The 17,403-nt window shown below is 49.6% G+C and overlaps 2 protein-coding genes across 2 annotated transcripts; both read right to left on the bottom strand.

Annotated features, from left to right (window-relative positions):
• Positions 1-2,283: 2,283 nt before the first annotated feature.
• LOC108506579 (cyclin-dependent kinase 4 inhibitor B-like) lies at positions 2,284-5,055 on the bottom strand. Its single transcript, XM_017833748.1, has 2 exons — positions 4,796-5,055; positions 2,284-2,580 (listed from the first exon to the last, which is right to left on the bottom strand). Exons 1-2 carry the CDS (start codon positions 4,931-4,933, stop codon positions 2,284-2,286), a joined length of 435 nt encoding a protein of 144 aa, XP_017689237.1. The 5' UTR covers positions 4,934-5,055.
• Positions 5,056-14,662: 9,607 nt separating this feature from the next.
• LOC108506578 (cyclin-dependent kinase 4 inhibitor B-like) lies at positions 14,663-16,639 on the bottom strand. Its single transcript, XM_017833747.1, has 2 exons — positions 16,499-16,639; positions 14,663-15,013 (listed from the first exon to the last, which is right to left on the bottom strand). Exons 1-2 carry the CDS (start codon positions 16,637-16,639, stop codon positions 14,663-14,665), a joined length of 492 nt encoding a protein of 163 aa, XP_017689236.1.
• Between the last annotated feature and the right edge of the window lie 764 nt (positions 16,640-17,403).

Genomic DNA, 17,403 nt, shown 5'->3' with positions numbered 1-17,403 from the left:
GGAGGTTTTGGGCTTTGGCATCTCAGCCAAAACACCTAGGTAGGTCGCACTCTTTCAGCATGGCTTTCCCAAGTGGGGAGAGGCTGCGTGGAAACCCCGTTGGACATCCCAGTGTGAATGGCTCTCTCTCTGTCATGTTTCTGAAGGGACTCCCTAGGGCTCTGGCCCTCCCTCCTACGGGATGGACAGCCCGCGGACAGCCCGCGGGCAGGAGAGCAGGCGGCAGGGAGTGGGTAGGGAGTGGGCAGGGAGTGGGCAGGGAGCCCAGCGGGGGTGGATGATGGATGGATGGATGCTCTGCCTATGCTCTGCCAACAGCTTGGCAGGGAGGAGAGTCACCTGCCCTCAGGCCCCATCTCGAAAGGCTGAGCTGGGCTCCTGCCCACATGTAAGCCTGGAGTGTCAGGGCAGAAAATGAAAAACATTCACAGAATCATAGAATATTCTGAGTTGGAACGGATCCACAAGGATCATTTAGTCCGATTTTTCCGGTCCACTTTGCCCACATGAAAGCCTGGAGTGTCAGGGCAGAAAATGAAAAACATTCACAGAATCACAGAATATTCTGAGTTGGAAGGGACCCACGAGGATCATCGAGTCCAGTTTTCCCCACCTGCCCTGCCCCAAACCGGTTTGCTGACGCCTTTCTTGGTCGTCAAACACCCTCTGGGACAGGGCTCACTCTCCATTTGGCCCCCAAAGAGCTAGGAAACAACCTTCTTTTTGAGAGGAGAGTGGCTCCCCACCCCTGCTGTTATTTTAAAGAAATGAGTCTAGTGCTTCTTCAGGACCTGTGCCCTGACTGAAGTGGAGGCTCCGAGACACTGGCATGCTGACACCAACTTTCCTGCAGGGATTGAAAAAAAGCTCTTGGACATAGTATGCACCAACAGTGCATTCCACAGTAAGCACCTGTCAATTCTTCTTTCGGCAGGAAAAGAAAAAATTCCTACTCTTAAAAATAGATCGTAAGTCATGCAAAGGTACAAAGTTCAGTTGGACTTTCCTTCTGCTCTCTAAGTGTTGTTTTAAATAAGGAAACGAACGATTTTGATGGTTTTAACTTGCATGTGTATGTGCTTAAGTAATACACATCTGCGAAAAGCCCTGTGTATTTGACCTGCATTGAATATGCTGTGTGTATCCATGCAAATTTATGCACAGACCCCCCAAAAAAGAAAGCAATAAACGAAGTCGAAATAAAAAACACCGCCCAACACTGAGTAGTGCTGCACGCAGAACCATTTAATAGCTGAACACTATGAATGAAGTTTTTTAAGCCAATCTCATGTTTTGATATTGAATAATAACAGGCATTTTGTTGAACGCAAGTGGTACAAACATTGGGTAGGCAATGGAAATTCCGTAGGAAAAAACAGAAAACGAAAAGTGTGAAAAAAATCCAGATTTATAACCAAACTCGGTCATTTGTTGTTTTTTCCAAATATCTAGTTTAGAGACCCAGAAAGCTGTCTTAAAATTAAGGAGCTCGTTGCCCAAATCTTCTGAATGAATGGGGTACCTCCAAATGCAAAACCACACAATAACAAAGCGATCACTAATTGTTTTTTCACATGGATGGCTTCCTCAAATGCAACTATACAAAATATTTGTAGTAGTTCTCAAATTGTGATGTCTATCAGCGTTAAATATTTTAACATTCAATCAATGTTATATACTAATATTAAAATTCTAAGTGGGCTGATGAGGGGAAAAGATTTATAGATTGAGAACATTTGTAAACGAGATGGCTGAAGTGTTCACTATTTCAGAGCACTACAACATAAAAGAACCTCAAGGTATCTCTACAATGCAAAGCCTTGCAGGGCGGTGAGCAAGCCGGTAAGGGAAACATAGCATTCTCACTTCTCCAAGCAGTTTCATCGTAACAAAAAAATGGAGAGGGGAAACGGCGGATTTTTCCACCGCCCCCTCACCCCCCCCGAGGCACAGGAGAAGGGTTTGCTGCTTGTGCTCTGCCCGTCGGGGAGCCTGAGAGGGAGAGCAGGAGCGCTAGCCTTGGCAGTGTTTTGGTTCTTTCCTTTTTTTCTCAGGAAATTGAGCAGCACGTGTCTTCTTGCAGAAGCAGGACACGGGGTGCCCGGGGCGTGCGGGAGGAGCCCTGGGCAGCGGGACAGAGGAAGAGTCTTCCCAGCAGTCGGACACCGGTAGCGCCGCCAACCGCGATCGCTCTCTGGGTGACTCGACGGCGGGGATACTCGCGGCGGAGATGGGCGCAGGCGGCGAGGGGACAGGGTGCCGGCGGGGGCGGCCGAGGGCGGGTCAGCGCGCAGCCCCCTCGGCGGCCCTCCCGGCTCCCGGGAGGGGCGGCGGGTGGCGCAGGTATCGGCCCACCGCTCCGTGCGGGCCCCCCGCCGCCACGTCGAGCGGGAGGCGGCCGCGGCCGTCGGGCTGGTCGAGGCGAGCCCCGGCCCGGTGCAGCGCCGCCAGCGTCTCCAGAAAGCCGGCGCGGGCCGCGTCGTGCGCCGGGAGGCAGCCGGTGCTCGGGTCGGGGCGGTTGGGGTCGGCTCCGCGCTGCAGCAGCAGCTCGGCCACCCGCGGGCTGCCCAGCATCATCACCTGCGGGGAGAGACAGTGTCAGCGCCTGTGGACGCCGGCGCAGCGTCGAGCTGGCGGTTGGGCGGCGGCGGGACTGGCGTCTCTTTTGGGCATAATTCTCCTATGTCGGCTACTTGTAGTCGTGACCTGCATAAATACTGACAGCCGTATGCGATGATCCATACGGGTCCCTTGAACTCGAGATAGTCCGTGATTATATAAATAAAAATAAAAATACTAGCTACGATGCGTGTGGTTTCCAGACTAGGTTCTGCATATGTGTATGTTCTTTTTCACATATTATGCCATTTATATATACCATGGTATAAATGGTACTTGTAGTGTGTGTAAAATTATATGTACGGTACATGCAGACTCGGCTATGTATGTGTGCACATATATATACACACGAATATATATATCGTCTATGTACCACCTATTATATAATAAATAGTGTATATATAGGTACTACAAGTAGATTTATACACATGCATATATTAAAAATTCATTAAATATATTTATACACATAAATAGTCTGTATATATGTGTATATATGTATATATATGTATGTATGTATTTCTATATTATGCATACCCATCCTGTATTTTTTGACAGCCCTGAGCAGCCCTGCATTAAGGCTTCTGCCACTTAGAATGTCTTATTGATTTATCAACGACCAGTGCAGCAAACCAGGCTAGGCAGCTGCGTGGGGTTCCTTTCGGCATCCGGTGTGGAAATTTCCAGTTTTTCTCCTCCTGAGTTTTGGATCGAAATGGTTTTTCTTTGTTTTTCATTCTCTCTCTCAGCTTTGGCTTCTTTTCAGAAATGTGAGGAAAGTTGCTGGGTGCTCGTAAGTAATGCGCAAAACTTTCCAGATGGCAAATTCCTAAAGACATCTTGCTTTCCGGCCATTAGCAAAAACTTTTTGCAAGGTCTGATCATCCACGATTGAACAAAATCAAACAATCAACCAACAAATAAAATAAATTTGCATTTGGGTGTTTACTTCCATCATTGTCCTGGTCATTTTCAGTGGAATTTTAAACTCCATAAATTGCAACTTAACATTATGGAAAAGATCTTAAGACAAAAGGTTTTTCACATTATTTTCTTTCTCCATACTTTGTTTATGCACTTCAAATAATTGTGTTTATTTATAATCAAAGTCTGAAAATGCTTATAAATTTAATCATTTATAAATTTCTGATTTACATTTTTTCAGAAAAAAAAGAGTGTCCACATATCAGAGTGTCAGACATTTTGCAAGTGTTGAAAAGGGAAACAGAACCCAGTCTCACTCTGAAATGAGGGAAAGAAAGAGAAAACTTCTAAGAATTTGGAGATTCTTTCTATCAGGATTTTGAACATACAACAGAAATAAAACGAATAATTTTCTCAGAGCCTTTCTCAGTAACTTACTTTAGAAAAACATTTCCTTTTCCATGTAAAGTGCAAAGACCAAAATGGCTGTTCAGCTTAGCTGATGAATCATTAAATATATCGCTTCAAATGACAACTCGAGAATTCTTTTCATGAGACATACAACTCTAGCTTAAATCACAGTACATTAATCGTTCAATAAACAGTAAAAACTTTTAACTTAAGTAGGTCGATTAATAGAACACATTTTAGCTCTCAAAATGCCTGGAAAGCAACTCCACACACGGGTACTTTCAATATCTATCAGTGAATACTACCACTATTGATGAATAGAGAATATTAAAATTACTACTACTAAAAAAAAAAAAAGTGGTGACTACTAATATATACCTAGTTTCAAGTTAAAATTTCTATCAGTACAATTGATACATCGCCTTCTCTGCTGTTGTTGCTCGTGAATATATTAGTAAGGGATTCTACTTCGATTTCCTTGGGGAAAAAAAGACCCATTCAGGCTATATTTCAAAAAGCCCAGAAAAGTTGCTCAAAGTGCAGTCAGCTCCCCAAACCCAACTGGAAGAGGATTTTGCAGTCTCACTTCTCTTTTTAAGTACCCCCTCGCATAATTCGTTTTACTGCCAGCGGTTCCCCTCTAAAATCCATCTTGTATTTTCAGGATGGCAGGGGTTAAAAAAAGCACCCATTTGTATCCAGCTGCGTCTGGAGTACGGTTCCGATCATAACAATAAAAATTCATTCGAAATCCAAAATATCCGCCCCTCCTCGCTGGCGTGGCGGAGCACATCTTACCCCCGCAATCTGGCTGCTCCCCCGCCCCCCCCGCCATGCTCCGTACCTGGAGCGGGGTTCTCCCAAAGCAGTTGGTCGCGTTGGGATCCACGCCTGCGTCCAGCAGCTTCCGCACCTCCTCGCGGTCCCCGCGGGCGGCGGCGGTGCACAGCCGATCGCCGTCTCCCCGGGGGGACCCCTCCATCGCCCCCCGCCGACCCGAGCCGCACGGCCGCCCCTGGCTTTCTGGCTCTGCTGGCTGCGACCTCGCCCGTGGCGACAACGCAGCTCCTCCTTTCCCAAGAGCTGCGACTGCCCCCCTCGCACTCCCAGGCTGGGGCCCCCGGGCCGCGGGCACGGCTCCGGGCCCGCCTCCCGCGCCACTCACACCCACTGCGGGGCGTCCGCTGCGGCGTCCGCTCGCTCCCGCTTCCCAGCGCTCCTGGCGGCTGCGGTGAAATGCACGAACCTCACCCGGGTGGGGGGGCACGGGGAGGCTGGCGAAGGACTGCGGGATACCGGCAGCCTGGTCCGCAATCTGAGAGCCGGGGACAGTACAGCACGTCGGCAGGGGAGACGGGTTTCACCCGCACCTGGAGTGCGGGGCGGCTCCCGCGGGAGATTCCGTCCGTACAGGAGAAAGAAGGGGATGGGGCTGCGGCCCCACACCCTCTCCATAATGGGGCCGGTTGCGAAGGGAGGCGAGGGGGGCAAATGGCTTCTCCAGGCTGCCCGGGATGGTGGCAGCTGCCTCGACGCGGGCAGGTGGGACGCGCCCCACGAGTATCTAACTCGGGGGTACGACGACACGAAGAGGGAACGACGGACCAGAGCCTTTCCGGGACAGAAAGGGGCTTTTGTACGAGGGATGGATTTGGTTTCTGCGTCCGAAAGGGGGCCCTGCCCTGTCTTGCCCGAGCCCCTCCGAGAAGTGGGTCGGGGGTCCCTCCCTACTACCCGCGCCGGCCGGGAGAAGGCGGACCGAATGAGGAAGGGAGCCGTGCCCCTAGGAAGTCTGCGATCATCCTCATGGCACCGGGTAGAAGAGGACCGCTTAAGCCGGCCCTGCCGAAGACTCCTGCGGGCAGGAAAATCGCAGCGGTAGCCCTCCGGGGTAAGGTGCGGCTCTAGACAGGCGGAGGCAAGGCAGAGCCTGGCCTTTCCTTTTTGAGGGTTCTCAAAATCCAAGCACCTGGTCCCTCCCCTTGCCTTTCCATCTCCCCGTCCCTGAGGACGCCCGTGACACATACCCCCGCTCCAAGCAATCCCTCCCGCCCCGCGTCGGAGGGGAGCGGGGGATCGGCACCCACGACCCGCGGCGTGAAGCTTTTATTCTGTCACCTCGAAGTTCCGGACAGACGTGGGTAAAAGGCAAGGGGAATAAGGACGTCTTTGAGTTTTTTTTTTTCCTTTTTTCCCCCCTTCCCCTCCCCCGCCCCGCCCCTTCCAATGTCAGTTCCCTAATCTTTTTTTAATTGCTGAAGACCAGTGTGATGCCACAGAAAGAGTGTCTGCCGTGTAGATACACCTCTGTACCCTTCGGCGTTAACCACCCCCCGCTCGGGCACACAAACAGACCTGCGTAGCTGGAGGGGAAACCCGGCGATTTTATGTCTAGATGTACCGGTAGCCGAAAGGCAGAGACATTCTTGGATGAGGAGAAATAAATAAAAATTTAGCCCTAAATTCATAAGTCAGACGTTCACTGAAATTTCTTCATTTGGCGGCCTTCTAAGCCTCCGTCACAAAGTTTCTGGGGCAAGTGGCATTGCAAGATGAGGCTGCAGTATTTCGAGGGGGCTTGTGTGGGGTGAGCCCCTTGCTGGGCAGTCACCGGGGTAGGCTCCCCCACACCGTGGTTTCTCTTCAGTGCATAGTGCGGAGTGACCCCTGGGACACGCGGGCGATTAAATCCAAATAATAATTAAAAAAAAATCAACAAAAAAAATTTAAAAGTGGATTTTTTAAAAGTCTGTAAAGTCTAAGAAATAAAGGGAATTCCCCACCCAACAGACAAAGTCCCCTCTGGTCCTTCTTGCCCTCTCCGACATGAATGATAGCCATGTAGAGATAAATCCAAGGAGAAAACCTCGTTGGTTATGCCTGTATGGTGTCTTAAAATTTCAAAACAATATTGAAGTGTGGCAGGATTGCAGGTTATCACTGGCTAATCTTGCTTTCTGTGAAATAGTATCGATACTGGATTTTATGCATCTGTGTGTATAAATATATGAATACCTGTTTTTTGTGAATAGAAAAGGATAGGAAAAAATACACACACGTGTATTTTGCAAGTGAAGACGTTATTAGAGGAGTCAGAGGCCTGCCTGTATCCCTATCTGCCCCCCCCCGGTAGTGCTAAAAGCTACGAAATTGCAGCATGGCATAAAAAAACCCAAAACACTGTCTCGTGCTAACACTACTGACTCTTCAAGTCACTTAACAAACTATTAGAACATTTTAAATTACATGATTGAAATCATGCGATTTTTCCCCTCCAAAAAGCAAATCTTATATTTTCTCACAATTCTAGTACCAACAAAGAACCTCAAATTAATCAAAGCATAACAACACACGGTCATATCTGAAATTAGGGAAATAATAACAGAGCCTGAGCTAGTGAGCTTTGAAAAAGACCACTGTATTTCACTTGCATCTTGGGGGAAGGGAGAAAAATCCAGCTTCTCTCCCCAACAACCCTTACTGCGAAGATATTTATATTTTCATGGGGAGAAAAAAAAAGTATCATATTAAGTGGAGTCCCTGTCCTACATTTCTGCTCTTATTTATTTTTAGAATCACTGTTCAGCCATACAGATCTTTTCACTAACAAGAGATCCATTTTAATACTGTAGTACACCAATCTTGCAAATTGTTCTGAGATGTTTTACTAATAGCATGCAGGACGGAAAAGGTAGTTTTCAGTTAACATAGGCAGCCATCTTATGCACTGTTTAAAGCTTTTAACAGCAATAAAAAAAATAATTAAAAACATTTACATGAGTTATCATCTAACAAACATTTTGGTAATAAGTTCAGTGGTTAATTAAATACTACAAAGAGTCAAACTGTAAAGAACATTAAATTGCAATTTCCTAGCTAGTAAATACGTAAAAAATGTTCAGGAGAGGCTGGAGTAGGTGTTACAATGGAGAGGTTGCATGAAAATAATTAAAGGAAGGTAAGGGAAAGAGTTATTCGGAGTTATGCTAAAAATGAAGTAATACCGATGCACAGAAACAGTTTAACAGTGTTGATTTACTCTTCAGCTTAAAATGTCAGTGTATTTGTGAAGATAATTATCCTGATTACACACACTGGGTAAGAACAGGAATATCTATCACTTTAATTTTAGTCCTTCAGAAGTTGTGCTATGAGGGTTTCATCGAACATGGAAATGATCGAAAATGATCAAAAAATAACCTCAAAAAAACAAAGCCAAAACCACCCCCCTCCCAACTCAAACAACCTCCAATAAATAGATACTTCACAGAGTCAATTTCATAGTCATGGAATGGTTAAGCTTGGGAGGGAGAGAGAATCTAGTTCCACACACACACACACACTTTCCCCCTACAGCTCCCCTCACACCCCCTCCCTTCCTCTACATCAGATTTTTCAGCGACCCATCCAGTCTAGCCTCAGACACTTCCAGAGACAAGCCAGCCACAGCTTCATTATGTGCTGCCCTAAATAGCTGCAAAAATATCCCCAAGTGTTGTATTTTTCGTAGCTTTTCTTTTTTTTTTTTTTTTTTAGATTAAGCACACACATTTGTCTTACCCCATCCCAGGCCCTTCAAAATAAGATTTGTAGTCTAGATCTAAGTATCATTTTAGACAAACTCGATCTCTCTGATTAGAAGCTTGGGGGAAGGGGAAAATAAGGTAGCTGTATTTACAGCAAGCATAGAAATAGAGAGAAAAAATAATAGCCACACTTCTGGATCCATGAGAGAATTCTGTCCTTGCTACAACAAATTTACTTCGAAATAATCAGCACCTTCATACTTATGTTTTAATTTGAGATTCGTGCATTTCATGTCAGCCAGAGTTTGTAGTTTCTTTTTCCTCCATTTAGTGTAAGATGAAGAAATGAGGCCTACTACAAAAGCAAGAAATGAGGCTTTTGAAAGCAACAAGAAAAACTGGATATAGTTTCTGATTCATATATATATAAATACGTGTATATATATTTTGTATGTGTGTGTCTGTTCGTGTGTCTGTGTATGTACCCACACTTGCTATTTGAAAAGCACTGGAAGAGATCTAATCAGACACTGAAGCTGGGAAACTTAATTATTTCATCTTCATGCCCTGAGTCCCATAGTTTGAAAGGTTTAATTTTTAATACATCTATTTACATATATATAAAATAAATTATCTCTATTTTTGTAGATATTTTGCAGAAAATATTTCTATTATTCTTCTCTTCTGCCTTTGTTCTTCTCTAGTCTGTACTCTGGGCTAGAGGAGGTTGTGGGCTCTCTAACAAGCCTCTGTGATGACTTTGCAGAACAATCCCCAAATACACATCAAAATGAATATTTACTTTAGTTTCATTGTATGTCTAATTATGTGTGATGACTAACGCTTAAAGTGTACCCTGCAGGTCCACAGCAATCCGATTTTGCATTCTACAATAGGGAAAAAGTCTCTAAAAATGCCTGAGCCTCGGATGTTTCTCAAGGTCTCAGTATGTGAGTATTTTAGTTACTCTTTCTGATGCTGCTTGGCCGCTCTGACCCTTATTCCCCATATTTTTGTAACAGCAAGGGAAGGCAAAGTAGGCCACTGTATTTCACTGTCATTTATAAGAGTGGAAAGTAATGCACGCTCGGAAAACAGTGGCCATTTTCTCTCTTCAGAGCAGTAGCTATGTTCCTTATTTGCAAGGAACTGTCTACAAAAGTTGATAAGGGATGGTGGGTTTATATTTTCTTAATTAGCCATAGAGAAAACTTCTCAGGAAGTGAGGGAAAAGGCAGAAAAAAGTTACAGCAACTTTTCAAGAACCTGACATTTTCAACTGCGTTGGGGGGGGGGGAAGGAAAAAGTTAAAAATAATAATACACGGACAGAAAACCCCCGCCTGCACAAATCTAACGTGATCACGGTGGAATCTGAGCATATGGCACGGAGGGGGCTCCGCGGCACTGCCACCGGGGCCGGGCCGACGCCTCCTGCTCCTGTCGCCCCGTCGGGCCGCCCGCGGCCACCGGGGACCACCCGCCGCCCCCCGAACAGCCCCGCTCCCGGGTCCTACCTGGGCCGGGGGCTCCCGCGGCGCCTCCGCCGCAGGACCAGCAACAGGGCGAGGCGTGGCGGCCAACGCCGCCCCAGCGCTCCGAAAATGCGGCGGAGGATGAACCGGCCCAGAGCCCGGGCCCGGGGCCGGCTGCGAGCGCGCCGAAAGTGGATGGTGCACCTTATCCGGGGAGTCATGGATGCGGGGAAGCCGCCTGCGCCTCACATAACAAATACCTCCCCGGCGGGGCCCCACCGGTGAATCGGCCCTCTCACCCTCCATTCATTGGAGAGGACTTTATTTCTTTTTTTTTTTCTCTTTTTTTTTTTCTTTTTTTTTTTTTTTTTTTTGTCTCTTCCGTTTGCCTAATTTCGAGTCCCCATTTCGCTTTACCTCCCTCCCCTTCCCACCCCTCCCCTACACCCCGCTCTTAAACTCCTCCCATGATGATGGCTCCCGCCTCGAAAGCGGGCGAAGGAAGACTGGTGGCGGGGGATGGGGACGGGGAAGACCGCTGCCTCGTCTCCCCTCCCACTGCCTGGCCCCGGGGAGCACCGCCACCAAACGGGCGTGGAGACCGGCCAATCGCAGGGCGCTCGCCTGCTTTCAAATAAAGCCTTGACGACATGTCCTTGCCCTCCCTCCGGTCTGCCCCTCCAAACAAACGGCCTCCCTCTCTGTTTGGGGACGGGTGTTATTTGTTTGGGGTTTTTTTCTTGCTGTTTGATTGCTTTCGGATCTCTCTCTTCTCGGAAAAAGCCCGACGGGAAGAGGGCCAGCGGCGGCTCGGAGCGCCGAGCCGGGCCCCCCGGGGCCGGCTAGCGGATCCCTGCCGCTTTAAATGCGCGGGCCAGTATTGGCCCGGGCGAGCAGCTATTTCCTTGTCACATGGCCATTTGAACGCGACGCGGGACCGTTGCGTAGCGGAGCGAGGGGAAGAAAAAATAATTGGAAAAAAAATAAAGTCTCGCTTTCCCCCCGCCGGTCAACGAAACGGGTAATGAACGACTGCCCCGCCAGCCCCTGGACTTTCTCCCCGGCCATGCTCCGCGGGGTCGGACCGCCTTGCTTTCCTTTTGACGGGAGAAGTTCTGGAGCGGGGCGGGGGAGCAGCAGGGGGTTCGCCCAGAAGCCCCGATCAACCTGCCGGCGCTCCCCTCCCAGGCCAGCTCCCAGGAAACACCGGAGGGCTGCCGAGCCCCTCGACAGCCGGTGCCGAGCCAGCTCCACCGCCCGGTAGAGGCTCTCCGGGAGTTATCGCTACCCGCCTGGCCCGCCTCCCACCCTGGGAGCCCATCTGCCTGAACATCCCTCCTCCCGAGTGCAGGGTACCTCCATGCCAGGCGTGGAGAACGGTGATGGGCAGGGAGAGCGTCGTTCCTGTTGGTTGGTCTTCGACCTTCCCAGTGGCGGCCGGGCCCGGTTCGGCTGGACATGGCTAGAGGCGGCTGGGCGGAGGCTCGGGATGGCTCCGGGGCTGTGGGGAGCCGCGGGGAAGGCGCCGGGAGGGGAGGCAGAGTGGCAGTCCCTGGAAGGGATGGTGAACATAGGCGTGTGCAACACCCCCCCCCCCCCAGCAAACACCTCCTTCTCTCGGCCTGACAAACAGCAATAACTCCGATGTCAACAGAAGTTTCCTTCTTCTGCCTCGGCATGGAGTAACGCTAACAGCACTGTTAATAAAGAAAAGCCGGTAATGGTTTCTTCTGGACCGAGTCCGATTTCAAGCCTGGGAAGTGGGTGAGTGAAATCAGCCATTTCGAAATGAAAGCACCTCTTCGTGAGACACTTTTATTCTTTTCTTTCTTCTCTCTCCCCGCCCCCAGCCCGTCCTTCACTTCTCTCTGCCATGGCTACTATTCCCCGACAGGCAAGGCAAAATTGAGAGAAATAAATTGCCTGCCTGGCTGCGTGATGCAGGTGCCGGAGCGGTGGTGAGAGGATGAATCTACGGTTTTGGCAATAGAAACCAAATACCCACCAACGCTGAATGCATGGCCGATCAGGGGCCGGGGAGCATCTCGTCGTGCACAGGGCGCAAACCCTGCTGCAGAGGGTGGGGAGTGTGCGCACACACGTATTCGATTACTGCGGCGATATTAAAAATAAAAAACGGACTAATCTGCCACGTTAAACGTAGTGCTTTGAGGGCTTTCACGTTACACGTAGTGCTTTGAGGGCTTTCTCGATGTGTGAATTACTGCTGCTATTTGCTGTTAACAGCTACTATTCTTCTTTTCCGAGAGGAAAAGCCCTGGTGCCGACGTGGCTGCCAGAAGAAAAGGTGCCTGTGGAAGCTCCTGCAGCCGAGCCGGATCACACCGGGACCTCTATCCTTTCAAGGAGTGAGTATCCCCCACCGTGGGCCTCTCCCGGGCAGAGCCTCCGAACCTATGGCATGAAGCAGATTTATAGCAATTAGGTATTTAACCCTGTTGGCTTTTGAGGGCATACTCTGCTCGTTTGGTGCAGCCAGCCTAGCAAATTCTGTTATTTTTCTACCAACCTAAAGAACAACATTAGTAACAATGATAATATAATATTTAGTTGTTGCTGCTGTAATTTCATAAGCCCTAATGGAAATACTAAAAAATTTAAATTAATCTGGTTATTGGAGAAAAAGACCATTTAAAACAGAAATACTGGTCTAATTGAAGTTGGAAGTGCAGTTTAATAGAACCTTATTGTTCTATAAAGAGGATGGTCAGGCTCTACCCTTCTCCTGTCTCTATATCTGGTCCCAGCTCCACTCTGGTTCCCACAGGCATGGGATACAGGCATCTAACTGCTGCATCCCCAGTGTTGTGCTTGGTTTGTTTACAGCTATGCCATGCTCTAAGATAGAATACAGAATAATTTATTATGGTGTTATAATTGCATACTGTAATGCTATATTTTTTCTATTTAAAGATATGTATAAAATATATGTTCTAGGCATTCCTATAATAAACAAGTTTTTATAATGTATTATAAATATTATTATATATCTTTCAAATATAGTGTAATTTTTCGTAGATATTTTATATGCATATTTTTTGTAATTAAACGTATTACATATAAAATAGTTGATAAGCTAATACATAAGGCTGATACATGATCATAAAATTCTTAATATATGTGCATATCACATATATTTTATATAGGTATTGCATAGATGTATTTTGTACGTAAATGGCATAACTAAATATTTTATAGCATACCAACTTATACAACGTAATTATGAAGCATGCATTGTATGAATTTACATTACAATAAATAACATATTCCAACACGCTTTTTAAAAAGTGTATACATATTTTTTATTGTTTATGAACTATCTAAGAGTTGGACAATCAGTAGGAATGCAAAACGAAAATAAACTTTTTTTCCCTTTAATTCTCTGTAGGTAGATTTGCAAAGTGCCTAGGATTTGCACTGGGGAATGACATCTGAGCTCTCCAGCTAGCTGCCTTGCCTTGCTTCCTTTTCTCAGTCCCTAAGGCATAGGACAAGCAGGTGCAGCCCGGCGTGGGGTCCCGGGAGGGAGGCATTCAGCACAGGCTGGGAGCACGGTCCCCATCGCCTGCCTCACCACCCTGCTCGCTGCTGCCCGTGCTCTCCTACAGAGCCCCTGATGGTTTGGGACCCACCACGGCGGCAGAGGGTTTCCCCAGCCTTTGGCTTCCCCTCAGTAGAGGGTGGGCTGTCGTTGTACACTTTCTGTGGGGTGCTCACACCCAACTTCCCCGTGCTGGGGTAGTCAGTGAAACGGGTAGACTCTCAGATAATTTATCTACTCCCGTTTCTAATCCAGCAGCACAGCTGTTACAACGGTTTGCTTTTTTCTTTACTAAACATAAACTGCTCACCTGCAAGCAGCTTGGTAAGCCCTGGAATTGAGTTCGGGTGTATGATTTCTAATTTTTCGTTCCTGGTCGCCTTGTTTTTGCAACTAACATGATTTTTTTCAAGGTTCTATAACTCAGGGGAGGTCGCTTGCAAGTCGTTAAAACGAGTACTTCAAGTGGGGACTGTAGAGGGCTTGCAGAGACACAAATCTCAGTTAATTTTCTCCTTCTAGGTCCCATGTCTGCAACTTTCACAACAAGAGCAACGGATGCACCGAAGATGCATGTACAAACATGCACAGCATCCTACGTCGTTCTGCGAAGGTATTTGCCAAAGCCGCAATGGCACCAGGAAGCGCCGATTCCCGGCTGTCCCGGCCGGTTTTGCTAGAGAGAGAGGCAGCGCCCCTTGAGTTCCGTGTAACCGAAATTGGACAGGGAGAGCTCGGAGCCCCTCCCGTCCTCTTCAGACGGAGGGCTGGCAAGTATGAGTGCGGAGCCCCGGGGATGATGGTAAACAGAAAGCCCAGACGTGGTGCCATCAAAACATGAACAGTTTATAGTACCAGCTCTGTGTGTGGGGTTTCCTTCATATTTAATATTTCCTATTTAATATTTTCACATATAATATTCCCCATTTAATATTTCATATTTCATATTGGCTATTTCATATTTACTATTTAATATTTTCACATTTAGTATTTTCTTACTTCATACTTCACATTTTATATTTCTCTTCATAATATTTGGCCTCCTGCACGAAAATAGGGGCCTGTGGAGGGCCGTAGTATGTCCAGGGCAAGATAATACACAGGTACGAGCAAAGAGTCCTTCGTGCATCCCAGCGATTCGGGGGTTATTCAGAGCATGGCATGAGTGCTGCTCGACTTGGTGTCTCCCGAGGTGGGCGCGAGCATAAGTTTGGGGCGGGAATTGCCCCGGGAGAGGTCAGGCGCGGGGGGCAGGTGGCGCAGGTATCGGCCCACCGCTCCGTGCGGGCCCCCCGCCGCCACGTCGAGAGGGAGGCGGCCGCGGCCGTCGGGCTGGTCGAGGCGAGCCCTGGCCCGGTGCAGCGCCGCCAGCGTCTCCAGAAAGCCGGCGCGGGCCGCGTCGTGCGCCGGGAGGCAGCCGGTGCTCGGGTCGGGGCGGTTGGGGTCGGCTCCGCGCTGCAGCAGCAGCTCGGCCACCCGCGGGCTGCCCAGCATCATCACCTGCGGGGAGAGACAGTGTCAGCGCCTGCTCGCAGCCCCCAGGCTTTCTCGCTCGGCCCTGAAGGAACGATGATCCTCCGTGGAAAGAAGAAAATCCGCGGATGAGGCTTAGAGATCGGCTCCAGAGGCGCCACGAACGGTGGAGAGCATGGACCCGTCGGGAGGGTTGCATCACAGGGAGAAAACCTGCTTATCCATGCCACGGGACAGGTGGGGCAGAGAGGTGCGGGACCTCCGTCGGAGTCAGGGTGTGCGGGTGCACACCAGGGCTGTTCCGCGACAGGAGGCGGCAGGGGGGCCATAGGCTCGGGGCAGACGGAGCGGGGGAGGAGGGTCGCCCTTCTCGCGGCGCACCCTCACAAAAACAGAGCGAGTTCCGGGTCGCTTTGCAACGGCACCGTGGAACCGTAGCGGGGACGGCCGTCGTCCCACTCCTGTCCGTGACACTTCTCCAGACGGTCCTTGCCAAGGGTAGACGTATATGCGGAGAACTCTCCTTAATCTGCGGCGCCGCGCCCGCGCTTCTCTCACCCTCAGGAGAATCTCAAAATCCACCTTTTGCCTGACCCCCGTGTCCAGTGCAGTACCAAAGTTTCGGGGAGCCCCTCCCTTTGGGCTCGTCGTTTTCTAAGCTGCGTTTCCCCCAGCGCACCTGGCAGTGCGTTCAGCACAGGATCTAAATCCCTGCCGCTCAAAAGTGAAAAAAAAAAAATAATTAAAAAATACAGTGGAGGACGGCAATAGATACCTGTTTCGAGTGAAAGGTTGCACCGACATTTTGTGGGAGAGAGTTTCGCAAGCACTGCCAGTAAAACTTAAATATAGCTTCTCAGATTATTTCAGTTTCGTTTTATTTTTAAAATTTAAGAAAAAGCTGTCTAGAACTACCTCGGAAATAACCTCAGCTTTTATAAATTTAACATCTATAACATCTTCGGGCACTACGTTTACATACACGTTCACGCGATTGTAAAATAGGCATACTGAGCCCCACAGAGACTGCTCACTATCTACCTGCAGCGCCTGCCGGGCAAGGCTATCGCAACCGGGTGTTTCTGTTCGTGAGAGTCAACGAATATACTTTTTTTTTCCCATGGGAAAGAGGGGGAAAAAATATTGACAGACATATAAAGCAGAAGACGAGCTATGACAGAAACGTGATTATTTCTGCAAACGGGAGTTGTTACATTCTATTGCACGTTTATTGCTATATGAGCATTAAAGTTCTCGGTTTTGAGTCATCCTATCTCAGTTGGTTCAAATAAAGTCAAGGGTTGCTAAGACTAAAACCTCTCTATTGCGGCCGTCACAGACTTTCTCCTTCCCAGAGAGGCGAGAAGAACCGCAGCGTCGCCTCGACAGCAGCCGAGCGCGGCCGTCGTGGGGCGGCCCCCGCGAGAGGCTGCCCCGGAGCTGCCTTCGCCGTCTCTCGGGCCGCTGAGGGGCCGCTGCCCCCATCCCGCCGCCCGCACCCCACCTCCCTACCTGGATGGGGGTCCTGCCGTAGGAGTTGACGGCGTTGGGGTCCGCCGCGCCGTCCAGCAGCTCCCTGAGCCACTGCAGGTCCCCGCGGGCGGCGGCGTTGGCCAGTTCATCGGCCACGGAGCCTCCCGCCCGCCGCGCCATGTCCCGGCCCGCCGCGCCCGGCCCAGCGCTGCCCGGGGCTGGCGGCGATCCCGGCCCGCCGGGAGCGCCTTGCCCATGGGAGCGCCCGGCGCCCCCGGCAGCCTCGGGCAGCGCGCCCCGGCCCTGAGGTTCCTCCACCTGCGAGTCTACGGCTTGTTTTCTCCTCACGGCTGGTGCCGCCCGGCCGATATCACAGTCACCCTCGGCCTCGCCCCGACGGGGCGGAGCGGAGCGACCTGCCCTGCTCTCCGACGGCAGGGAGTGCCAGGCCCTCGGGCGGGCGGCCGGGCTCGCTCTCTCCATCTTTTTTGTTTTCTCTATTATTTTATTCTCTGGGGCCTTCTCTTGAGGGCAGCAGTGCCTTAAGCAGTGCCTGACCGCCCCGAGTGGAGCAGAGGCCGGGGGAAGGGTAGGAGCAAAACGAGCAAAAGGCTTTACTTAAAGAAAGCAGAGCACCTTCTCACGATGGCGGACGCTTTCGTCCCGACCCTGCCTCCCCGCCTTCTCCGGACAGCCATCGGCACCAGAGCCTCAGAAGGCGTCTGCAGCCGCTCCTCCCTCTCTTCTCCTGCGTGAACTGCAAGCTCTTCTCGGCTTTTTTAGTTAGCAGTAACACTTAGTAAGAGACAGTGGGCGCAGTGGCGCCGAGAGCTCGCACTGACACAGGAATCGCAGCTGCGATATTTCCACCTCCGCCTGCACTGGCCGTGTTTTTTCTTTTCTTTTCTTTTCTTTTCTTTTCTTTTCTTTTCTTTTCTTTTCTT

Source organism: Lepidothrix coronata, unplaced genomic scaffold (genome assembly GCF_001604755.1).
Source record: "Lepidothrix coronata isolate B3197 unplaced genomic scaffold, Lepidothrix_coronata-1.0 Scaffold220, whole genome shotgun sequence".
NCBI classification, from domain to species: domain Eukaryota; kingdom Metazoa; phylum Chordata; class Aves; order Passeriformes; family Pipridae; genus Lepidothrix; species Lepidothrix coronata.
Note: the sequence above shows the minus strand (reverse complement) of the source record. Positions and strands in the feature narration are given on the sequence as shown.

Bases quoted from the DNA above. Each gene is read 5' to 3' on its own strand.
- LOC108506579 (XM_017833748.1), bottom strand. From the start codon at position 4,933: ATGGAGGGGTCCCCCCGGGGAGACGGCGATCGGCTGTGCACCGCCGCC. The intron at 2,581-4,795 runs GTACGGAGCATG...CTCTCCCCGCAG, and splicing joins TTGGGAGAACCCCGCTCCAG to GTGATGATGCTGGGCAGCCC.
- LOC108506578 (XM_017833747.1), bottom strand. From the start codon at position 16,639: ATGGCGCGGCGGGCGGGAGGCTCCGTGGCCGATGAACTGGCCAACGCC. The intron at 15,014-16,498 runs GTAGGGAGGTGG...CTCTCCCCGCAG, and splicing joins ACGGCAGGACCCCCATCCAG to GTGATGATGCTGGGCAGCCC.